Raw genomic sequence first — 26,610 nt, 5'->3', positions numbered from 1 at the left:
ATTCCATCAGCACAATTATATGAACGGAGCCGTGCATACGCTCACTGCGCGCAGCACAGCATGAAACTTCTCTTAAAGTCCCGATGGATCTACAGAGAGTAAGGCCTTGTTTAGTTCACCCCGAAATCCAAAAAGTTTTCAAGATTTTCTGTCATATCAAATCTTACGACATATGCATGAAGCATTAAATATAGACGAAAACAAAAACTAATAACACAGTTTGACTGTAAATCGCGAGACGAATTTTTTGACCATAGTTAGTCTATGATTGGATAATATTTACCACAAACAAACGAAAGTGCTACAGTGCCGAAATCCGAAATTTTTTCGGAACTAAACAAGGCCTAAAGTTTAACAAGGTACCGTAGTATATTTGTAACTGTAATTAGTGCCTAATTTTAAACTAATTAGATTTAAAAAATTATTTTACAAATTATTCTCTAGTTGTGTTTCACTAGAAGATATACCTTTATACATGATGATTTATCCATCATGACAAAATCGTCTCGCAAATTATTTTGTAGTTGTGTTTAATTTTTAGTTTCATAAATAGTCTATATTTAATACTTCATGTATATATCCAAACATTCGATATGATAAGAGTAAAGTTTAACAGTGCGAACCAAATAGGGCCTAAGTTTGCAGAGAAAAATGGCTCTGCTGCACTTCTGCCTGGGCCTTCATGCATGAAGAAATCGGCAAGCTGAACATCTAAAGGCACATGATGGTGATCACAACTTGATCATGCACCTACGAGATAACAATCTCCATGTAAGAGGCATCAATGTCAATATGCTTGGTAGGCTCACGCTTTTATAGGATCCCAAGTAATATTGTTTGCTATTATAAGAGACAAACCAGGGTTAGAGCAATGGCAGGCACATGATTTGAATGTAGAGATCAACTCTTGATGCTTACTCACCCTAAGCCGACAAGGGATAACCTCATTTAAGGAGAAAGTCGAGTAATCGCAGACTCAAACCACTATGAGGTTTTACTCGCAATGCAAGTTGGGACCCTTTAACTCAGATCCAAACACAAGTTATAGGAAGCCGTTACTTGCATAGCTAGAATGGTCGGTGTGGAGGCAACCCAAAGGGAACCGGCAGTGTAAGCTAAAAGGCAAGAGCTGATCTCATAGTGGAAAGATTGCAGAGATATCCTGGAGACATCCTCAAGTAGCCATCCTAGCAATGTCACATTCGCAGTCTGCTTCTTGTATTATATTACAGACAATTAAGAAGGAGCCAACGAATTCAAAACACATTAAGTCAAGAGAGAGCGACAACCACAATAATCACTAGCCTAGGGTGCATCTGGGTATGTTTAAAGTTGGAGGGAGGTAGAGCAAGAAATAAAGGAATGGTGAGAAATTGTCAATGAAGATATCACATACATAAATGAGATGAACAAAATAGACTTGAGTACGCAAATGAATTGACTCATACGATGTGGATATTGTGAGAAATATCAAAGCTCACAATACCAAGATGAACAATACTCCATACAATACCATCATAGAGAGTGACATCATGAAGAGGCTCTATTAGTAGGTCACAAGTGCACACTAGGTGTATCAACAATGCAGTGATCAATGAGAGCAACACAAGAATGGATATTGTGAATGTACTTCTTCTACGATAGGTAGATGTCATTAGACATGGAAGATGTCTCAATACCAAAGAAGTGAAGAAGGGGATCCAAGTTAGGCATCAAGAATTTATTAGGTGTTGCTCGACAAAGTCAATGAACTAAGGACCATTACATGTGATGAGCATGCATAGAGAAGAAGGGCATGACCATGAGAAGAAGTGTGAACAAAGAGAGAGAAGGATCATGGTTGATCACTAGGCTTGAACTGAGCACTAGTGACAATAGAGGAGAAAAGCTGAAACCATGTCCAAAGGGCTTGCTTAAAGCCACAAAAGTAGTGATGCAAGTGGCATGCCATGCTAGTAGAAACAAAGTATACTAGAGATAGCTACATATAAAACTCCTCACAAAGCTTTCCATTAAGAAAAAAATTCTTGATATCAAGCTAGGATATGGACATTTCATGAAGGGAAACAATAGCAAGAAAAGAATGAATAGTGGTCATATGCACTACTGAGCTAAGGTCTCCTCATAGTCACTTCCTTGGTCATGCTAGAAACTACGTATGACATGATGATCCTTGTAGCACTCAAGAGAACCATTAGAGCGAGTCTTAAACTTGTAGGCCCACTTGTAGGTGATAGGAGTGCCATGAGGTGGCAGGGGAACATGATCTCAAGTGATAGTGCACTCTATCACAATAGTCTCTTCAGGTAGAGCATGTTGCCACTCCTAGTAGACAATAGCCTCATGACACAAGATGTAGGCTCAACTAGAGAAGCAAGAATGAATCCACAGGGATCATCAGAGTGAATGGTATGACGATCGTGAAGATTATAGCAAGAAGAAGACTCAAGAGTAGGCCTAAGGATGGACAAAGAAGAGTTTGGTGGTGAAACATGATGCATAAGATGGGTGTAGTAGCGAGTGATCTCTCGAGGTGGAGCACCTCGAGGTGGAGGAACATGTGGTAGGGGAGAAACTAGAGGTGGGTAGGATGGCGGCGGGAAAAAATAGTGTAGAGTAAGTAATTGTCGATGTAAGGACTCGCGGTCCAAACACTAACTAGTGAATTTATGTCTGTGTGTCCTCAATCTAGATGGTGATGCAGGAAAAATACAAGGGGTTTATACTAGTTTAGGCCGAGAATGGCCTATGTCCAGTTTGACGTGGAGATGTGTATTATCCTGCACCGAAGTGCTCATAGTAGGGGTTACAAGCTAGTTGCAAGAGAGGGATCGTGTCCCAGGTCTTGGCTCTAAGTGAGTTGTGTATGGAGGTGGACTGAGTCGCGATGCCCTAGCGTACACGACTTAGCCCATGTTCGCTATGTTGTTCGTGTGTCCCCTAAATGGGACCTTACCTGTCTTTTTATAGTCTCAAAGGGAGACAAGGCAATACATGTGTACACGTCGTGGTGTCACGGTCTTGGTACTAAGCGTGGGATGAAGCATGGCGTCATATAGTGATGGTAAAGCTCTCTATGCTTCTGTGTTGTAGTTGGTTGTGGTTGTTGTATGGGTGTGCTCGCTCGTGTGGCATTTGTGCCAAGCCATACCGATACTGTGGAAGAGATGTTCATAACTGTAGTTGCCATGCCGACTCCTATGCATGTCCTTTGTTCACCCCCGAGGCCTTGCTTCTATATTTCGTACTATGTTCTTCTAGTGAGCGCGTGGCTATAGTGGCTAGGATTAACGTCACACATTGCCTCCTCACTCGATCATGCACACAGTGACAGTAGTAGGTACCATAGTGACAGGAGTAGGTAGCATAGTGCTCATCATGCCCTGCTCTTCACAGTGTGGGTGTACGGATGTGCCCTGTGTCCCATCCGTGATACTATGGCTTTGTCGTGGCAGGAAAGTCTCAAGCACTTCATTGGGAGGAGGGTGCTTGAGCCCGGGGCTCGAGCGAGGTGGAAGTTGTCTGATCTCGTCTGAGGCTTGGTTGGGTCTCGGGCAAGACGGAACCACTCTGATCTCGTCTGAGACCTGGCTAGGCCTCAGGCAGGACATAACTGTTTTGGTCTTGTCCGAGGCTTGGTTAGGTCTCAAACAAGATGTTTTATGGTAGACCCAGTTGTCCTTCTTGCCAAAGCTCTACGATTGGGCCTCGGATGGGGTGTTGGGCGACCATCTAGGCTTTCCTAACCTTTTGTTTGTTTTGTTTTATAAAGGAAATAGGGTTTTATGCTTTTCACTTAGGTATCCTGATTTATGGTACTCGACAGTAATGAGATGGACTCAACTGTGCTAGATGAATTGGTGGAAGAATGGTGATAGTAGAACTAGGATTAATTGGAGGTGACCTCATGATAAATCCTCATGCTATATGCAAATGGAGCATAGCAGCCATAGCCCTTATGTTCCATGCTATAGCCAAGCAAATACACTGAATTGACAGGGTAGTCAGTTTGGTGCACTAGCAAGGTGGAAGAAGCACATAGCAGAGATAGCCAAAATAATGTGGTTACATGAAGAGTGAGGGTCAAAAAGATGCTGGTAGGGAGTAGAACCCTAAAGAGCAAATGATGGCTGTCACTAAAGAGAAAAATAACCGTAGAGACAACCTCTATCTAGAAGTGAGGACTAGTGGAGAAGAGAACAAGTTGTCTCTATAATGTGGTGATGCTTATGCTCATAAACACCATTCTAAGCATGAGCACTAAGGTAGGAGAACTATGGAATAGTACCCTAGTTTGCAAGATAACATTGGTTGCATTGGAACTATACTCACCAGTAGAGTCGCTATGAAAAGCATGCAAGGGAAAATCGAACTAAGTGCGGACCGTAGTAGCAGACTTCTAGTACTACTCGGAAAGAAATTGGCCATGAGAAGACATCAAGTAAATCCAAATGAATCTCAAATATTATTAACAAAGATAATATAATAGGAGTGACCCCTTTTGAAATGAAGGAAGCATGAACTCATATCAAAGTGGATAAGATCAAAAAGATGTTGAGACACAGACTCACTGGAAGGGAATTGAAGCTTAGCAGCTTTGGAAAACATCTACGTTCCAGAAACACAAATGTTCCTATTCTCACATTATAAAATAGTATCACAAGTTCCCGTTCGTGTTCTCATTCCAAAAATAGGAACAAGAACATGACTGCTATGAATTTAATTTGTTTGTCAAGCTTGCATCCTATATAATAGAGATCACTACCACTAGAAGCAGGACCTAAGATACCATGACCAACTAAAGTGAATAGTATAGAACCTATGGGATGACCTAAATAATGACGCACAAAAGTATTGGTCGACAAAGTAGCAGACATGGATGCAGGAGAACTTGATGGATGGTTAGCCAAAGTGAGCAAATGAAGACGAACCAAAGAAGCTCTCAAAGGTGCTTAGAGTCATGGTGCATAGGACTAATCCCCACCAATATCTCCATATGGAGATCCTAAAAACATCATGATCAAGTCAGCCTCAACAATGATACCATAGTTGTGGTAAGTAATTTGACTAGCAGACATCAGCTGTGTAGTGAGCTTAGGAATATGAGATCAAACTATAGATAAAAACATAGATAGCTACAATGTTTCTCGAATTTGAACTCAAATATGGATAGTGTCAGATATGACACAAATGGATATCGACATCATAAATATACGATTTGAGTATTCAGATATGGATGTGTTATCGAATGTTGAATATCCAGAAATAAATACAGATGGATCTAAACTCTAAACGGATTCAAAGTTGGATACAATTGGAAAATATTTGTACCATTTGCACCCCAACTTAGGAACATGCAAAAAATTTGGATCATGAAAAGAAGAGGTAGAAAGAATGCCATGTCTACAATAGGAAGATACGTGCATCAATAGTTTGAACAGTAAGAGGCAGATTGAGAGATAATAACAATCACAAATGAGTCAAATTAGCTGGTGTCAAACCTCATAAACCTTTCTTTGTTTTAAGCCCTATTGTCATACTTTCCTACACTTGCGGAGCACATTTTGATATATGTACTCACTCTTCTCTTTGTTTCCCTTGCCACTCCGCCTAACTATTCGGACTTAAAGATAGATCGAGTTTTCTAAAGATGGTGATCATGCTAGGCAGGTGTGCCCCCGATCGGTTGCCTGTGGGGATGAAGATCTCACTTCACTCGAACTTTGATGTAATTTCTTTTAGACCCTTTGGTTATTTTGTATGTTATCGTTTATGTAATAAATAATGAATGTGTCACTGTTATTGTCGTTGTATGTGTGAATAAACTAATCATGTCATATTGTGATGTACATTTAGTTTTGTCTTTAAAATCAGGTGTAACATAAATTATCACCATCGATTGAATCACAAACTAGCGGTGATAATATTATCGCTACCTGTTTTAAAACAATCAGCAGTGATAGATGGACCGCTAGCAAATGTATATTTTGTACTAGTGCTTTTTTTTAAAAAAAAAGAGTAAACTCCGCTTTTAAGAAAGCAAAACGTAACAAGTTCGCTGGGGTTGCCAGCCACATTACAAATCACGGCATGTTCTGCCCAAAGACAGGAAGGAAAAGACGTCCTCTAGATAACAAATAAACTACTTTTAGATTTCGAAGACATCAGTAGCAGTGGTAAGCTTGGGTTTAAATTCTTTCAGCCAACGTCTAATTGCCTCCAGCACCTGCCACACGTGCTCCTTGTCTTTCTCCTTCAAAAGGATACTCCATCTCTACAAGAATGACATCACCACATATATCACATCAGTTGGCATCTTAATAAAAGTTTTTTCAATTGCCATCTTATTCCGCGTAATCCATAATGCCCAAGCAAAATCTGCAAAAAAAACATCATCAGCCGCTTAGGTAAAGGCCCCGTGCCTTGTAACAAGTAATAGACATATCTTCTATGGATCTAGGTAAAGATTCTAGTTCAAAGATATCCTGCAAACCCCCAGACTAACCGAGCCAAGTGGCAACTAAATAACAGATGGTTGATCGTTTCAACAAAGTCACAAATGCAGCTATTTATATCATCCTTCCAACCTCTCTTTGTGAGATTACCCAGCTACCTAGAGTTTATTGTGAAACACTTGCCAAAGAAAGAACTAGACTTTCAGAGGTATTTTGCATTTCCAAATTATCCTAGCAACTCTACTGGGCATACCCCGATCTATTTGGAACCTATAAAAAGATTTTGTAGAATAATGTCCCTTTGACTCTAAAGCCTAGGAAACCACATCTGAGTCATGGCTCTCCAAGCAAAACTCATGTAAAGAGTTAGAAAGATCTACCCAATTGTTATACTCTTCTGAAGTTAAGGAACGCCTAAAGTCCATAACCCATTCACCCTCATCCCAACAATCAGAAACTGAACAATGAGGGTCTCTCACCATCCTGAAAAGTTGTTCATGGCTAACAGCTAGAGGGACCTCCCTAGCCCAGCAATCTTCCCAGAATTTGCAGTAATTGTCATTTCTTACTTTGAAAATAGCACCCGATTTGAAGTGTTTTTTCACTTTATGTAGCCCTTGCCAGAATTGGGATACCCCTTTTGTTTTAGATTCGATGAAACCCCATTCACCCATATATTTAGCTTTGACAATTTTGAACCAAAGTTCCTTAGGTTCTGAAAGATCTTCCAAATCCACTTAACTAATAAGCAATCATTCATAATTCTGGTATTTATGATCCCTAGACCCCCTTGGTCCTTTGGTCTACACACCATTTTCCATTTGGCCATGTGGTATTTAAACTTGTCCTCGGCTCCTTGCCAAAGAAATTTAGCCCTAATATTGTCCATTTTCTTATGAACCCCATCCATGAGGCAATAGAAGCCCATACAATAAAGAGGAATACTGCTTAAACAAGAATTGGTTAAAATCTGTCTCCCCCCAGATGTCAAAAATTTCACTTTCCATGGATCAAGTCTAGTCATCATCTTTTGTGGAAGAAAGCTAAAGGCCCCCATGGCTAAGTAATGATCACTGATTGTGATTCCTAGATATTTCATGGGAAGTTCTCCAAGAACACAATTCAGCATATTGGCCATTTCTTCCTTCTCTCCCTGAGAAACTCCAAACCCATACACCTCACTCTTGTGGTAGTTAATTTTTAGGCCAGTCAACCATACAAAGCAGTAAAAAATTAATTTTAGGTTAGCAATAGAAGCAACAGACCCATCAATCATGACCACTGTGTCATCCGCATATTGAATGTGAGTAATACCCCATGGATAAGGTGTTCAAGAACTCCTCTAATGTGCCCCTTTTTAGAAGCCTTATCAAGAAACACGCCTAAAACATTAGCTACCAGATTAAAAAGAAGAGGAGAAAGAGGATTCCCTTGTCTTAAACCTCTAAAAGTTCTAAAATAGGGGCTCCTTAATTTCCCCCATTAACATTAATGCAAACTTTCCCATCTTTCGCTGTACTCATTAGCCAAGAAATCCAAAGAGCAGGGAACCCTTGCCCCACCATAACCTGCTCTAAAAAACTCCATCTCACTCTGTCATAAGCCTTTTCAAAATCTAACTTTAGGATAAGACCCTTTTTCTTGGAATGATGCAGTTCATGAATCACCTCATGTAGAACTACTACGCCTTCTAAAATATTCCTCCCTTTTATGAACCCAGTTTGATTCTTACTAATAATTTCTCTAGCCACCGGGACTAATCTGTTGGTTAGGGCTTTAGTAAAGCATTTGAAATCAACATTTAGTAGGCAGATGGGCCTAAAATGTTTGATATTATTAGCTTCTTTAAGCTTGGTACCAAAGTAATAACCCCATAGTTAAGCCTTTTGATATCTAACTTTCCTTCAAAAAAGTCTGAAAACATCAATTTCATCTCATCTTTTATTTGATCCCAAAATTTCTTAAAGAAAACTACCCCATATCCATTAGGACCGGGAGCAGAATTTTCTTTCGTTTCCATATGACCACCTCCTTAATCTCCTTTGAGGAGACATGCAAGTACGGAGTATTTTCACATCACCGGTCCAGAGAGTCAAGAAAGGCAGCAGTTTCTAACAGAGGATGACAATGCAAACAATCAAATCCGCCACATTTCTCCATGGCCCAGGCCGCCAGGCGAGTCTCGGCGACTCTGAAGTCTGAAGCCCGCACTCTCGGCGATTCTGAAAGCCGCCCAGCAGCGCGCGAGCGAGCCTGCAAAAAACCACGCAACACTTCCTATCATCACATCAGCAGCAGTAGCAGCATAAAATCAAACCTGTTACTTGTCAGGATTAGCAACACTCATCATACTCCTACATCATTTGTCTCCCTAGCGTTGGTGCAGTGAATGCAGCAGCCACGTGTCAGTGTAAGTCAGTTGACTTGCTGTTTATTTATGCAGCAACTAACGGACCAACATTAATTCATGGCGGGCAAGCAAGCCGGCCAGCGTGATGAATGACCGATGATCCAGCTCTGGATCGATTGATGATACCTTGGATGGGCACAACTACTGCTGTGCTTGTTCCTGCCGTAGATTTTTCGTGAGGACAGCGAGCTGGCTAGCGATCTGTATAGCTTTGCTTTAATTTTACAGACTGGGTGAGAGAGATCAAAGCTAGGCACAGGACACACGTCACACCTCGCACGCGTCTGCCGATCGATGCGCGCCGTCGTCTTCGATCTCGTGTTGTTCTTCTGCTTTATGATCTTTACAGCCGGTGAAGAGTAGTAAAGAGTAGGAGCAAGACTGGAAGAGAGAGGTACAGTATGCAGCTGCAGCATGCATTCAGCTGATGATGATGATCAGCTGCTACTTCTGATGAGTGCTGGCTAGCTGCACTCACATGTGTAGTACGTGGTGTAGGGCATGCATTTATGCCTCCTTCGTTTTCTCTTTTGCTCTGCACTCTGCAGCATTCAATTCCATCACTCTGAGTATGCTCCTACTACATTGTTTTTTCTGTCTCTAATCTCTTTCCCTCTCGATCTGTCTCTCTCTCCTTTGCATTGACCGTGTCTCATTGAAGCTTTCTTCAGTAAACAACCAGCGTTCAATTCAACCATGCATGCATGTGTTCCTTCTCCATGCACCTGCATGCACTGAATTTTTTGAGTGGTTTTATGAAGTAGTTCCCCAAAGTCTCTAGGATATATATGTATGTGTGTATAGGGCTTACTGATTCAGCAGTATTTTATCATTCACATGCTGCCTCAACTGGAGCACTCATGCATGCAACGGCCGGTCGAAAGAGCTGAACCTTTCCATCAACCATCATGAGGAGGTCATGGCTTGCATGAGATCGAGCGCCCTGGCTGTTTCTTTTTTACTACAGCGCTTCAGTTAGGTGTGGCTCATGCACGCATGAAGCAGCTAGCAGGGCAGTGCCGAGAAAGCAGGGAAGGAAGATGTCAATGGCGCCCTACAAAATCTGCAAGCGCGAGCGAGAGCCGGGACGGCATTTACTCCTCCCGTAGTACGTTTCCAAGGCCGCATCCGCATCCGCATCCGCATCCTCATGGCATTGCACTCTCCGTCCGGGTCTCTTGTTGCCTTGCCCTTTACTCTGATGGCTTTCTTTTTCCCCATGGCTGGTTAGTACTACTGTAGTACATGCAATGCAGAGCGTCGTCATGGCAGTCGTCCCGCTGTCTCGCACCAGTGCTGCATGCCGCCACACCTGCAGAATCCAAGCGATGCTCTGGATATGTTTTCTGTGTGTTTCAGAGCGGACTTGAATGCTGAAAAGCCTCACCAAATCCCATGAGAGGTATAAAAGTCATAGAAATAATAGCCGAGGGACAGAGAAATGTGATTTAGGCCTTGTTTAGTTCACCCTGAAACCAAAAAGTTTCAAGATTTCCCGTCACATTAAATCTTATGACACATGCATGAAACATTAAATATAGACGAAAACAAAAACTAATTACACAGTTTAGCTGTAAATCACGAGACGAATCTTTTGATCCTAGTTAGTTCATGATCGGATAATATTTATCACAAACAAACGAAAGTGCTACAGTATCGAAAAGTTTTCACTTTTTGGAACTAAACAAGGCCTTACTACTTGTGAGAGTGAAGTTTTTTTTATCCGCTCAAGATATAATAGCTGTAAAAGTTCCTCTTAATTGAGTGACTGGTGCGCAGCATATGCATTCACAAGAACGGCAGAAGTAATTTCATTCACAGATAGCAAAGCATACATACCATATATGGTGAATCCAGCCTCTTTCGTTTAGGGTACTGTTTCATTTCAGCGTGCACAAAGGACCAAAAAGCTTATCAGTTTTAGCCGAATTTGTTATTATTCTGTTTAGATCCAATATTAAGTTACTATGACATTCGTATTTATGTTGGCACTTTGATTTTTTTTGGAGGTAGCCAATTCGGTCGCCTCTTTTTTTCTAATCACAGTACAAACATAGTCATCTAGAATGTAAGCAGACACTCTATTCTTATGAGGACCTCAAAAAATTGATACTAAGTCGACAGATCTCGAGATTAATAAAATCATGACAACGCACAGGCGCTTTGCTTCCTTGTAAAAAAACTTCACTTCTCTCACATGCTTCCTTTGATAAATCACAAGTCCAACAAACCCTACGCAAGTGCATATGTCATCATGGAGACATCTCTTCTTATAAAAATGAGATTTCATTTACTACAAAGTGTGTCCAGCAGTAGTGGTGGTCTTATCTAGTTTTGTGTACTTATATATTATGCCTCTATTGTCTATGATTGGAAATAATCTCAGACTCAGAGATTTTATACATCAATATATTAAAACTAGCTATACTCCCTCTATGCTTAACAGTTTTAACTCCTAGAATCCATGCTAGTAAAACTTTTTTTAAACTTTGACTAACTTTATAGAAAATAACATTAATATCTGTGATATAAAATGAGTATATTATGAGAATATATTCTATGGTAAATCTAATGGTATTAATTTGGTACTATAAATCTTAGTGTTTTTTCTAAAACTTTAATCAAAATTTAAAAGTTTGACTTAGGACAACTCTAAAAGTTAAAGCTTTCAGGGATAGAGGGAGTATTAAAAAACAAAAGTAATGTTAGTAGATATACCATTAAAATTATATCGTAGTATAGGGTATTTTCATTTTTATTTCCCATATTTATAAAAAAAATCATCAATTAAAGTTAGTTTATCTTCTAGACCACTTCATGTTTTGCAACACTACTTCAACAATACTTTTCAACAAAGAAATAATGTTTTCCTCTCACAACATTTCAGCATCAGCAAGCCAAATTTTAGTGAAACGACGACTCAACTATTTAGTTTCTATGCATTATTAGGAGCAGAGGATTGCAAGACCCTCTTGCTGATAGCATGCTAATTTTGGTTTTCAGGAACTTCTATGAGTGTGAAGCCAAGGGCCGGGGATGAGTTGAACATCCTCTTGTCAGCAACAAGGGGATCAAAATGCTAATGAGTGTGCAGCCAAACAATCCATATAGCTAGCTTGTTGGTTGTCAACTATGAGCTTTTATTCTTTGTTTGGTGGAGCTATACTATATGTGCAAGAACCAATAAGGATATGTGTAATTTAGTATCTAGTGATCGCACTGTGATAGTTTAGACTGGACCTTATGAATGAATAAAGCTTTGATGAATGCATTACCATGGATACCAGATTTCTAGGTCTAGTGTATGGTAATTTAATGTAAATTAGCTTTACTTTTTATCTATTTATTTAAATGACAACGTTGAACTATCAGTGGGTAAAAATCCGTTAGGTGCCTGACCATACGTACGTCGGCTGGTATAACTTTTGTACCAACATTATACAGGCTTTTACTGACACTAACAAAGTCGTTATATTTTGTGTGTGATACAGTGGACAAAGGATAAATGCAGCGAGGTCTTTTGACGAGCTATGCCCATCAGATGGAATGGGAGGAAGCATTGGTGCTTAAATCTTATTAATGCAATGCCGGTTTCAATGACCGGCTCCAGCATGGGTCACCATCCATCACAGAATGGTGGTGGAAGGAAAATTAGGTCAAGTGTCTCCTATGAGTTATAAACCGGGAGAGCTATCTAAATGATGCTATCGGATTAATAATAGTCACACATGGTCTCTCCAACTTATATGGGTGCGATAGGATGGGGTACCCTCGCAATTCCTCAGTTTATTTCAAATCCCTTTCAGTATGTACTCCTCTATGTAGGATTTGGAAGTCGTTTAGGACAACGACACAGTCTACAAAACAACACAACTTTAACTTTTTATTTTTATAAAAATATTTAGAAAAAAAATGATATAGTATACTTTTATGAAAATATTTTTTCAAGACAAATCTATTCATATAATTTCTATATTTGCAAACTCAATAATTTAAAAGTTATTGATGATTTATATTTCCAACGTTTAATCCAAACCTTGTCCAAAATGACTTCTAAATCCTATATGAAGGGACTACTTGGGTATCTCTACTACACAGTACTGTTTGCATTGATTGTAGTTTGTCTTGTACTTTTCAACATTTTGGCAAAGGAAATGTGGATTCCAGTAACATGATAGATGGGTAGTATGTCATCTTTGCTAAAAAAAACATGTTAATGACCACTGTTTCAAATTAGATAGATATATATGTTATTAACAATGAAGCAAGGGACTAGATATATCTAATTAATAGAAACAGTTAGCAGTTAAGAAGCTTTGACTAGATCAGTTTGTAAAAGCGAGAAGTTTCTAGAAACGTTTTAGGCATGTCTGCTGTTTGCGGGAGTATATATATAGTTTCACAAGAAAGAGAAATCATCAGTATTTTTAAAAAGTTTAACTAAAATCTAGATATAGAGCAGGACACACTGTACTGTGTACTCCAGAAGAGATTAGCTGTGCCATGTGATTTTCATGCATTGAATTGGGCCAAATAAATGCAAGACAGCTCTAGGTCCAATCGAACCAAAGCTCGCAAATTTTTCAAGTACACATAAACGTCGCAATTTAAATGGGCGTACAAGCACACTAATTTTATTTCCTCTTGGTACCCCACATGTTAAAAAAGATATGCAATTCACATAAAACGGATGACTCATGAATGAGATGCATCACATCTTGGAAACTCAATTACTTACCCCGAGCTAATGAATCTCTTGCAACATCTTGATTAAAAGGCCTATTATTGCTTTTATTTATATATCCAACACATGCTAGAGTAATAATTCAAGTAATTGTGGAAAAGAACCATTCAATCGTTTACATTTGGATTTGCAGTACGCAAGAATTTCATTAAATTAAATCCCAGAAGATAATTCTACAAAAGTAAAATTTGAGCATCTATTATAACATCTAAATATATATAGTTCTTTAAATTTATAAGATGTACACTTCTTTCTACTATCGGCCACTCTCATGCATGGTCCATTTAGGAACCTGTCATTAGTATAAGCTTACATGATCAGTTCCAAACCCTAATTAACATCAGAGAAACAACAGCGAAAAAAAAATTAAAAGAAGGGAGTAAAACAAACTAGATCGATCGACATCCAACTCGATCCAAATCACCGAGAATTCAAAGACATTTTAGTTTGTTCGATTTCTGCTTAACTAGTTATTACCTAACTCGGCGATTAATTTCTTCTTTTTGTTCTTGCACATCTCTACTTGATTAATTTGCTTTTGGTTGTACTTGTACAGCGGCCTTAATTAAAAGAACTCACTGGGGTCCCCTAATGGCACCACGTCGGTCATGAGCCCCACCTCGCCGTGCCCCATGCCGCCGTCGTCGAGCAGCCAGCTCTCCAGCATCGAGAACGCCGGCGGCGCGGAGCCAGCCGCGCCGGCCATCTTGCTGGTCTCCGTCGAGCACTCGGGGGTCTGCGCCGCCGTGTTCGCGGCCGCCCCACCACTGTGGCTCGCCGACGCGGACGCGGCGCCCTCACCGGAGCACTGCGGCCGCTGCTGCGTCGTGGCCGTCGTCGACGTCGAACCCGACGCCTCCGGCCCCTTGCCCCCGCCGCCGCCGGGGCGCAGCCACCCCTCCAGCAGCCGCGCGATGTTCTCGGCGCTAGACGCGTACGTCGTGCACCCCGGCGGAGTCGTCGGCAGAGGCTCCACCTTCGCCGGCGCCAGCGGCTGCGCCGAAGGCTCCAGCGAGAGCGCGTCGCGCAGGGCCTGCCGCGCCGTGTGGATGTCGGTCTGCAGCCGCCGCTCCCACTGCCCCTTGGGCACGGCCGGGCGCTTCCCTCCCCCGCCTGCGGTGGCGCCGGCGCCGGCGCCGCCCTCCGAGGCACCTGCTGCTCCGCCGTCCTCTCCGCCGTCCCCTTCGCCGGCCTGCATCTTCTTCAGCTTCTTCTTGAGGTGCGTGTTCCAGTAGTTCTTGATATCGTTGTCCGTCCTCTCCGGCAAGTAGGACGCTATCGCCGCCCACCTGCACGGCAGATCAACACAATAAGCTCATCAGCACACCAACACCTCGTGCTGCCGTGGATGATTTGTCCATTGTTGTAAGGGGGAAAAGAAAGGGAAGAAGCTAAGACGACAGGCGAGGCGAGGGATCATCACCTGTTGCCAAGGAGAGCCTGGAGGTGGATGATGAGCTTCTCCTCCTGATCGGTGAAGTTGCCGCGCTTGATTCCCGGCCGGAGGTAGTTCGTCCACCGCAACCGGCAGCTCTTGCTGCACCGCATCAGACCTGCACGGCCCACACGACGGCCAAAAAGAAAAATCAGATAAGCTTGGAGCTTGGATCTTGGAAGGCAGGCAGGCAGGCAATTCCGTCCACCGCGTGAGATCATGAGAGGTTCATCACAGACCGGTGTTGGTCGGCACGGCGCGCCAGTTGCCGGGGCCGTGCTCCTGGACATAGGAGACGAGCATGAGGTCCTCCTCGGGGGTCCACGGCCCTTTCTTCACGCCCACCTTGTCGCAGCACGGCGGCCGCCCCATGCCACCGCCTCCGGCCTCTTCCGCTCCGGCCGGCCGGCAGCTACTCTCGATCTCTAGCTCTCGATCGAGCGCGGTGGTTGGTGAGATCGATCGGTTGCTCCGACGAGATCGATAAAAGCACCGATGGATCGACCGATTCTTCCGTGCAGAGGAGTGTGGGGAGAGGTAAAAGGGGTGGGGGCAGGATGCATATATATATATACACGCACAGGCACAGCACGAGCTAGCTAGCTAGCAAACAGCGTCACAGCGAGTGAAGGAAGAGGAAGAGAGGGAGCTATTAGTGCGTGCACTGCAGTGGAACACAGTTTGACCCGGGTAGAATGCTGAGCTAATAATCAACGGCGACGTGACATGTGTTACATCCACATGCCCTCATGGGCACAGATGGGCAGATGTGCACAGCGCGGCGCGCGGCAAGGGGATCGAAAAGGGCCGGGAGAAACACAGCAGGCCAGTCGAGGCCAACCCGCAATGGGGGGACTGTCTCAAGTCTGAACACGATCGACGGGTTTGGTAGCATAACCTGGATTGTTTTTTTTTTTTGGCTTTTCCATGGATATGTTTTTTTATGCTGCGTTTCAATTAAATGTGTTCTGTGCATCCTTTTCTCTTAACAGGAATGGCCGGCTGCGCAGGGTAATAATGAATTTGAAATAAATGGGTGGGTGTATATATCTTGGTAAGATGCTAGTGAATGCAAATGATTCTCTTTTTTTTGCAATAATAGTTGTGTATACCTCGTCAGTGAATCTATTTGTGCCAATGTATAATAAGGTCTTGTTTAGTTCACTGGGTCAAAAGTTTTTTGATACTATAATATTTTTTGTTTTTTTGGTAGTTATTGTTCAACCATAATTAACTAGGTTCAAAAGATTCGTCTCGTAAATTACAAACAAACTATACAATTAGTTATTTTTTAATCTATATTTAATGCTCCATGCAGGTGCCATAAGATTTGATGTGATGGAAAATCTTAAAAAGTTTTTAAATTTCGGATGTAACTAAACAAGGCCTAAAGATGTGGACACGAGGTGCTCTATGGTCTATGGATATAGAGGCCGGATTATTGAATCTACTGTCTAAAAAAATTGCGGTACATGCTCTAGCAAAAGAGATAGAAATTCTACATAGTAATAAGGGCAATGGAAAAAGTCCAGCTGCTATAATCTCAGTGGTGAACATAATAGTGGCTATCATAAGTGTACACCGTCAGTTTGCAACTCAAGAGATAAGAAAGAGGGTTAAGCGTAAAAATGTCATAAAACATGTAATAAGCGGCTCTCATTAATTAGTATACGCATTACGCTCATAGTCAAAAGATTGTGAAAAACTCAGAGCTACATATGCGTACGAACACGAGCTACTTAGTTTAAGCAAATAGGAGTAGTTTTTGGCTAAAGTCCCATAACAATATGGAGTGGGTGTTGCCACGAGAAAATATGAGAGGCAACAAAGTAGGGAGTGGGTGTTGCCACGAGAAATATGAGAGGCAACAAATTTCACCACATTGATTAAAACCAATCTCCTTTCTTTATAACAAGCAATAAAGCAGGTTGAGACAAAAATCAGGTTCCAACATATGTCCTTACCAATTCATTTTGGTAAAAGCTTTTCTTAATCACTCAAAATCACCTCTCTTTCCCTCAAATTTAGGGGGACAAACACCAGTTTTTCTCGATCCCCTTGCTTTATTCCTCTTCACGTTGTTGAGCCAAGTAACAAAGACGCTACCCCACATCATAACCACATTGCTGCACCCCACGCCTGGCAGTCCTTCCCTGCCATGTCACCGCCACTATGTCATCGCGCCCCGCACCCCGCGCCATGTGTTTGTGCCTCCCCATGCCGGGCGGGCGAGCATGCATGCCGCCACACCACCATGCACATTGGCACCACCGTCGTTGTTGACGATGAAAATATCATAATTTCACATACTGAAACACCATCAACAATCTTGGAATAAAAGGAAGTGAGCATCGCATGAGCATATTTTATCCAATAACTAGTTCCACATGTTTATGGAGTATTTTTCTACAAATATGAGCTTAATGGACCAAGATGAGCATGTGGGCCCACTGTAGGGGTGTCGCGCTGACCTACCCTATGGGTCCACAAACATCCCAAGCTTGGTACAATCCATGTGACACACTCCCAAACCAATATTCATTGTACCCTTGGATGTGTGTTTTATATAGACAGCATACATTCATCTCCCATGGATTGGATGGCCAAAACATCAAGCAACCAACATGAACAAGTGACCCCACATGTCACAAAGGTGGGTTGGCCGACCCCAATGTAGGTCGGCCGACCTGCCAAGGCCTCCACTCAGTCATGAAGGGTGGGCCAGCCTCTGCTCAAAAAGAGAGGGCCTCATATGTCATAGATGGGATTGGTCAACCCACCCAACACTACTATAGTAGGCCTATCATAGACGGTTCATGACTCCCATCATAGCCGGTTTTCGGTCTCGCCGATAAAAGGTCGGCGATGATAGTCCAAGTCATCACGATCGGGTAACAACCAACTATGATGGACCATCAACACCATTGCATTGGTCAATGATTCATCTGTGTCAAGGCAAACATCATCATCGATTGGGCTTATGAACCACTTGTGTAGTGGCCACAATAATCATCGTTGCCTTGCACAATGACCTGACTGTTTACAGTGTGGGTTCACCATTGCTTTGACAGCCAACACTTCTATGTCGAGGTGAACATCACCTTCGCATGGGCATATGAATTGTATGTTCAAAGGTCATGGTCATCGTCGCCTTGTAGCATGATCTGCATTTGATGATCCTTTAATGGGTGTCAAGTTACTCAATGATTCGACGGTTATACACTTTTGATCCCTACCGCATCATACGTATAGCGGTGATGTTGGATGTTTAATTTGCTGCACGCACAAAAACATGAGTCTAGGAATGTAATTTTTGCTTTTGCATATGCAGTGGAGTTCATCTTCATTAGGTAGCAAATAATAATTCTATGATTTCTGAGTGAGGAAAATCCACTTTTCATCTATAAAGACATGGTAAAATAACCCCTTAAACTTTGGATCACCACAAGAACTAGAACCTTGATCAATCATGTTAATTGCCCACTGTAAATGAGCCATCTTGTTAGCATCGGTCTAAAAAGGCTTGATACTATTGGAGTGACACCTAAGGAGGCCTTGCTGCAAGTACTTATGCAGTGTGGACATGCTAATGCCAAGACCTTTACTGATAGCTTCAAGAGTCATTGTGTCTTTGAGTGGAACATTGCGCAAAGGATCTAAATCAACTGTAATTTTCTTACAGCCAACCCTACCCCTTCACGACTAGCAACATTACTCGGGATACCTTGGCCAAGATGAATTTTACCTTTCTTCCATAATTTTTTAGTAGAGCGAAGGCTAATTCCAAATTGTTTAGCTACCTCTGCCACATCTTTCTTTCCCAGTTTCCCAATCTTGCTTCTAGCCAACAAAGTTTCAAACACTAGTTCAGAGAATTCTTCTGTCATGTCTTTTCTCCTGCCGCTACCTTCATATATATGACTGCAGCATCCATAGTTACCGACTAAAGTGCATGAAAATAACAAATCAAAGCCTAGTTTCATAAAGAACAAACATGAGTACATTGTACAGGAGCCTCCTCATCATGTTGGAAAGTTGAATCTATCACATCATCAAGAGCAGTGTCTTCTGGTTCTAAGTTTAGATGAAACCCTATTGAAAATGAAGCAATTGTCAAATTAAAGAAGCCTACGAGACCACCATGTTCATCCAGTTTCTGTAAGAAAGGATGGCAGATTGAAAGAAGAAAAAGAAAAAGAATATCTCTGGCATGTTCCGGTGGCGGCTCAACATTGAGATCGAACCCCATCTTTGTTGCTCACGTAGTAGTTCTCTGGCTCACACGAGGCTCACCACTGAGTAGGAGAAAAGCTAAAGACGGTGGTTCACGCTGTTTCTTGGTGGCTGCTAATGAAGATGGCTCTATTTTAATAGTACGACTGTAGAAATGAAAATTGTCGCCGGGGCCAAAACGTGCCAATAGCCAATACTCACGCGAGCGAAAAAAGGCTCCAGGCACACAGTTTTTAGCAAAAATAAGCGGGCAAGCGCGGAATATGAACTGCAGCGCACTCTGCACAGTGCCATGCAAAATTCATGAGATTTTTCAAAAAAAATATTGTGGCTAAGAAGAATCAAACCGTGCCCCTCCAGCCTCGGGAGACAGCAAGCCTTCTGCTATGAATGTTTGTTGTATGGGAATGTATCTGGTGTAAACTAGAACCTTTGTGAAAACTCGTGCAAACCACGACAAAAAAGTCGTTTAATTAAATTCACCAAAAAAATCACACATGTAGATGATACACAACCTTATAAAATATCTTGTCCAAACTCGAATTCATTTGTAAGATATAAAAATAACAAATTTCTAACACAAATAAATTTGAGATTGGACAAAATATTATATAATATTGTGTATCATCATATCATCTACATGTGTGGGTTTTTTTGAATTTAGACGACTTTTTTGCCATGGTTTGCATGGGTTTTCACGAATGTTGTGGTTTTCACAAGATACGTTCCGATCCCTTGTTGTATAGGTCATGCTCATGTATTTAATAAGGATAGACATGAAAAATACATCCTAATTAATCACTTCTTAATATTCTAAATCTATCCAAAACAAAAAAAAAAACCTGAGGTGGAGGGAGTACGAAGCCATCATCTAGGCCATGTTTAGTTCCAAAAAATTTGGCAAAATGAACACGGTAGCATTTTTTTTATTTGACAAATCTTGTTAATCATGGATTAACTGGGTTCAAAAGATTCGTCTCCCAAATTATAGACAAATTGTGTAATTAGTTATAACTTTTATCTATATTTAATGCTTTATATCTTGTCTAATCATGGATTAACTTGGCTCAAAATATTCGTCTCGTAAATTACAGACAAATTGTGTAATTAGTTATTACTTTTATCTATATTTAATATTTCATACATGCACCGTAAGATTTCATAAAACTTTTTGCAAAATTTGTTGAAAACTAAACAAGGCCAATCTAGCTAGTTAATGGCCGGACGGGCAACCAAGCGACAGGGGCAACATCGTCTAGTCTAATCTCAGGCATGTGCACGGGAAGCGAACTGCTTTGTGAAAATGTTCCCTTGCCTTTGGATGGAGGGAGTATTGTTTATTAGAGCTTGCCTCGGAAAAGTATACTATTCTCTCTATCTTAAATTATAAGTTATTTTAAAATTTTTCAAGAGTCAAAATATCTCAAATATTTGACTAAATGTATATGATAGGATAATAATATGTATGATATAAACTAAATATCATTAGGTTCTTTATTAATTATATTTTCATAGTAAACTTTGTAATTTTTTCTATAATTTTGGTGAAACTTGAGATGCTTTGACTTTTTCAATATTTTTGGAATGACTTATAATTTGGGATGAAATATTATTTAGTGATTTATTGGGTTTTCTCTTGAACACGCATTGGCATTAAATCTGATTTGTCGAATACGGCTTCAAAGTATACTGTGGTAGTTAGATGATAGAGTGCTGCATTAACTCTAATAATTAATAAAATCAACCCATAACAACCAAGTTTACTTTCTTAATTAGAATGACCATGACTACCCAAATCATATGTTTATCATTTTCTAAGAGGGAGGTCACGAATCAGTGCTATTTTGGACATTGGCATGTTTTTGCATAACGCTGGGTTGTTGGCTTTGCTAAAAAGCTATAGCTGAAAGTACTAATCGTTGATTTATTATGAGAGAAAAATACTACTGAATGACTTAAACATTACTCTTTTTAACCATCTATTTTAAAAATTCTTATAGTTCCACAACATACTAATTATGGATTATGAAAGTATTCCCTCAGAATGAATCTTAAAACATAAACCTTATATATATATATATATATATATATATATATATATATATATATATATATATATATATATATATATATATATATATATATATATATATATATATATATATATATAGAAATCAATGATAAAAAAATATAAATATTTGACTTAGAACAAAGTTACGATATGTAAATAAAAAACAGGTGAAGTACTTGGTGGACAAGGAATATGCAAGATAATCTATTATAAACTACTAGGAAAGCAATATGTAAACTGATTATGATTATATATGTAATTCCACCTATGTAACTACTCCCTCTGTCATGTAATATAGGTTACTCTAGAAATTTTAAGACAAATTAAGAGGAAACATAAAAGACGCATATACCCTCATTTTATTTTCTAATCAGACACTATCATTAACGTGATTAATGGTGATTAGTTGATAGATGGAAAGTATTTAATGTAAATTTGAGTTTTATCTTCTAATTGAGAATAAATTTAAAATGTTAGAACACACTATATTACAGGACGGAGGGAGTATACAAGTAGGATAGAGATAGAACCCCAGCATCTCTAAACAGTTTGGCAAATGACTTCCTATCCATAATTTTTTAGTAAAATGAGAAAAAAATCCTCTCCAACAATTTGGTATTCTAATTCTCTATCTTTTCTAAGAGCATCTCCAACAGTTTGCCATCTGGCTTTCCCATCCTTAATTTTTTGGCAAAATAAGAAAAATGATCTCTAATAGTTTGACATCTTCTCTCCCTATTTTTCGCAACCTCCCAAAAATTTATCCTAGGCGCGCATATATGCACGTGGCCTAAGAGCGCGCATCTAGAATTTCTCGGCCCGTCTAGTAAGCAAAAAGAAAGATAGGATTCCATGTGAGAAAAACGCAAGAGAAAAAAAATCTGGTGGAAGGGCTTAAATGCGCACAAAAACAAATTCAGGGTTTCTGATATAAAACATAAGACCAGGTTGTAGGAAAAGGTGTCGAGAAAAAAATAGGATAAAAATATAGAAAACTCTTGGAGATAACCTTTTTTCTTCTCATACTAATTTAGGAATTGGCAAACACCATACTTTGAAAACAAAGTATGAGAATATCTTAGAGATGCTTAACTTGGCATATCTCCCTGTTTAGCGCGTAAATATGTGCGCGGGCTCCGTGCTTGGCATCGGTTTTTCTCCTAATACTTAGTGGGGCTCTTTGTTTCGTTAGTGGATTTGCAGGTTTTTGGAAACAAAATTTGTCAAACTGTTGGAGATGAGATATTTTTTCCTCCTCATATTATTTTAGGAGTTGACAAACAACAAGATTTGAGAAACGAATTTTGCCCAACAGTTAGAGATGCTCTAATCGACATCCGAATAAATGCTAGGGCCCTGTTTGGTTCCTCTAGATTTTTTTTACTACCCATCACCTCGAATGTTTGGACGTACGAGTACTATATATATACTATTTACAAAACCAAAAACACAACTAGAGGATAATTTGTGAGACGAATCTTTTAAACCTAATTAGTCTATAATTGCACACTAATTATTAAATAAAACGAAAATGCTATAATATCTATTAAATTTTAACACCTAAAACGAACACATATGCATAGTTCCCATCTACTACCCGCAATGGCACCTAGCGCACAACACGCACAAGCAATACAAATACATATGATACATTGGACATAAAGCACTTCATGTTTAGACATATATAAGGTCGTGTTTGGTTGTATCCGGTAAAGTTTAACTCTCGTCACATCGAATATTGGGATACATGCATGGAGTACTAAATATAAACTATTTATAAAACTAAAAACACAGGTAGAGTCATTTGCAAGAGGAATCTTTTAAACCTAATTAGTTCATAATTGGACACAAGTTATCAAATAAGACAAAATATTGTGTACATGTAAACTTTAACATACCCAACCAAACACCCTCTAAATTTGTGTCTTATACGCTACCCTTCTAATATACTCCGATCCACGTGGTAAGATGTAAAAAATGACGACAGTTGGATTAGTTGACTAGACATGCAAAACCAGAATGTCACTTATTTATGAGTGGATGATCAAAAAAAATTTATAGGAGTTGTTGGATATTGAGCCGTCCTTATAAATAGACAACAATTTATAGAGACGGCTAAAAAGACTAACCGTTCCTACAAATCGATTTGTAGAAACAGCTTGTTTGAGAACTATTTGTAAGAGCGACTCAATATAGAGCCACCCTAAAAAAGATAGCGTTGCTACAAATTTTTTTTACTTAGTGAGCTGCTTCTACTAAAAAATACCTTCATTGCTAATAATCATTTGTGTAGTAGAGATTTTCTCTAACTTTGACTAAATTCTTAGAAAAAGAATATATTAACATCTGCAAGTTAAAAAAATGCTCTATCAAAACACATTTTATGGAGAATTTAATGAAACTAACTTATATTCTAAATGTTGGTGTATCTCTCTACTTGATTAAAGTTGAAGAAGTTTTACCTAGATAAATCAAAAGTAAACAACAAATTTGGAACTGAAGGAGTAGATAGCTATATTGTCTAATCCGTTGCAGCAGCTTAGTAGATGTTCTCTTAGCGTTTCCATTCACTCTCGGGCAATAATTGACAGAGCGCTGTTTTCATTAACTGTTGCATTGCAAGAAAACGGTGCCGACACAAACCCTAATCAACCTCACCAATAGTTTCAGACGTGCTGCCAGACTCTTCACCGTTTCATTAACCTAGCAGGGCAAATTACCGAACAACTACCCAGTACGACAAACACAATCAAACAATAAATAGTCCAAGTGCAAGTACCGTCCCCTTTCTTCCTATATGTGATGACGAGGTTGTTAAAACTTAAGAGCTTGACTCAGTGAGACCATTAATTGTAATTCGAACCAGTTTCGAACCCATTCCTAAGGCCTTGTTTAGTTCCAAAAAATTTTGGGAATACAACATTGTAGCACTTTTGTTTTTATTTGACAAACATTGTCCAATCATAAAGTAACTATGCTTAAAAGATTCGTCTCGCGATTTACAGACAAACTGTGTAATTAGTTTTTATTTTCATCTATATTTAATGCTCCATGCATGTGCCGCAAGATTCGGTGTGACGGAGAATCTTAAAAAAATTTGGGTTTTTGGGGTCAACTAAACAAGACCTAATACAGGTTGGTGAATGATAGTATATATATTTCTTTCGTCCTAAATTATAAGACGTTTTGGTGATTCTAGAATATATATATATATATATATATATATATATATATATATATATATATATATATATATATATATATATATATATATATATATATATATATATCTTTTTGCCAATGCGTCAACGTTTTCCTCTCATCCATCAAATGTGTATCTGTGGGGATTTGCTTTGAGATTCATGGATCTCCCTCACACCTTTGCATGCATGTACTGTATAGGACCGCAGACTGTGCAAATTATTAAAACCTCAACCGCATCCTCTGATCTTGTAGATAACGGTGGCAGATGTGAACGTATAGACGATAAACATGACAAGGTTCGTTTAAAAAAAATACTAAATAAACATCACAAAGGGAACAAAGCAATATAGTCAGAAATAGCATGTCATATGTACACACATGCATGCATGACACAAATGACTACAAATTAAATGTGAAGGAAAGAAGAAGAAGAAGAACTGGTGTACTCAATATATATCTCGTCATCTGTCCCAACCCGCTCATGGAAACGATAATAAGAAAATAAATGTGTTAGTAGCAATGCATCGTGTCATATATATCTCATCAGGCGTCGTTACTCCAAAGTGGACTTTTGTACGTTGCTACAACGGACAGACGAGACGACGGCAGATGCACTGTCAGCAGAAATGAACCCGTTGCACAACAATTCATTTGCCTGTCAGCCGGTCGCGCTGCCTGCCGTCGCAAATTGAAAGCACCTTGCTGATCCTCCCTTGCACGTACGGATCCACCAGCTTTGTCAGCCGGAAAATCAGCAGGAAGCTTCGCTAAAAACAAGCAAAAGAAAAAGAGAGAGACATTAATTTCACACAAAAACTGTTCGATTTCGACGAGTTTTAGAGAAGTACACACAGCGTACATACTACATACATGTCGAACGGACCAGGACAGATATATATATATATGCATGACTTTTTGTCAATGGAGTTTCAACAGCAGGGCTTTATTTCCGATGGACATGCCGATGCCGACGATTTGTGTAACGAAAAGGACCCCCGGCCCTGATGAATTTCGTCGCCGAGCACAAGGCGCACAGGTGACAATGTGTGAACCGGGGCCTCCACGGACGTGTCGGATTGTCAAGGCTGCGGCGCGGATGTGACGCTGGAGCCGGCGGGCGCCACTTGCTGTAACGGGCACGCAGGCTGACTGATGTGCGTCACCGAGTCAATGGTGAGGGCAACGCCTCTTTCACTGCGGTCCACGGCCTATTCGGTTATTAGCTGTCTGTCTGTCTTTACTCTTTACTATATACCAGCCGTTACGGCTCGCAGCTCTCTCTCTCTCTCTCTCACACCCGTCGTATTTTGTGGTTTGACTTATCCTTCTCAAAAAATAATTCTGTGGGCCATGTTTCTTTGAGACTTATTTGGCGAATCTACCAACCCTTCAGCGTAGTTTGTTCGTTTGGCCGATAAGTCATAGCTCGACTCGTTGATTTGTTGTGAAAGAAAATACTGCTAAAATGGCTAGTAAATTCAGCAGATAGTCCCAAAACGAATAACAACTCTTTCAGTCATAACTTTTCTACGAAGCAAACAGGCTCTCATTCGATCATCTCCATGCATAGGGTTCAGAACATGAGTGCGTGGTAGCATTTCTGATCGTTCCTGCACGTTGGGAGAGCAAACAACTCCACAAGGAAATCACTGGAAACAAACATGTTTCTCGCAACACTCGTGTAGCTAGCAGGAACACACGTTGTGATGTCTGGATTTGGCTAGTGTTTGGTCCACAGCCATTTCGAAAGGTTTTAAAAGCCTAGGCGATCCCAATTTTTGTCTTGTTGCCAAAAGATTTACAGCCAAAGTTGGGTAGTAGTACAATACAAGGGGTGGAGGAACCAAAACTTTGTTTGGACATGACAAGGAAGTCTCAGGATGACAAGGATGAGCTAGCAACGGGACGCCTGTGTATGATCATCTCATCATGATGAATCGTTCGGCCATCATGTTGCGGCAAGGTGATGATGCATGAGAGCACCATCCAAAGGGGTTTATGGAGATAGCGAAGCAACTTGGATTTGTTGGAGTTGGTGGGACTTGGCACCGAGCCCAG

At 40.3% G+C, this 26,610-nt stretch overlaps 1 protein-coding gene across 1 annotated transcript; it reads right to left on the bottom strand.

Moving 5' to 3' along the window:
* LOC8070622 (myb-related protein 306) lies at window positions 13,809–15,688 on the bottom strand. Its single transcript, XM_021452694.1, has 3 exons — window positions 15,284–15,688; window positions 15,033–15,162; window positions 13,809–14,898 (listed from the first exon to the last, which is right to left on the bottom strand). Exons 1-3 carry the CDS (start codon window positions 15,414–15,416, stop codon window positions 14,175–14,177), a joined length of 987 nt encoding a protein of 328 aa, XP_021308369.1. The 5' UTR covers window positions 15,417–15,688; the 3' UTR covers window positions 13,809–14,174.

This window comes from Sorghum bicolor, chromosome 2 (assembly GCF_000003195.3).
Source record: "Sorghum bicolor cultivar BTx623 chromosome 2, Sorghum_bicolor_NCBIv3, whole genome shotgun sequence".
NCBI classification, from domain to species: domain Eukaryota; kingdom Viridiplantae; phylum Streptophyta; class Magnoliopsida; order Poales; family Poaceae; genus Sorghum; species Sorghum bicolor.
Note: the sequence above shows the minus strand (reverse complement) of the source record. Positions and strands in the feature narration are given on the sequence as shown.

Bases quoted from the DNA above. Each gene is read 5' to 3' on its own strand.
- LOC8070622 (XM_021452694.1), bottom strand. From the start codon at position 15,416: ATGGGGCGGCCGCCGTGCTGCGACAAGGTGGGCGTGAAGAAAGGGCCG. The intron at 15,163-15,283 runs GTCTGTGATGAA...TGGGCCGTGCAG, and splicing joins CGCCGTGCCGACCAACACCG to GTCTGATGCGGTGCAGCAAG. The intron at 14,899-15,032 runs GTGATGATCCCT...TCTGCCGTGCAG, and splicing joins CAGGCTCTCCTTGGCAACAG to GTGGGCGGCGATAGCGTCCT.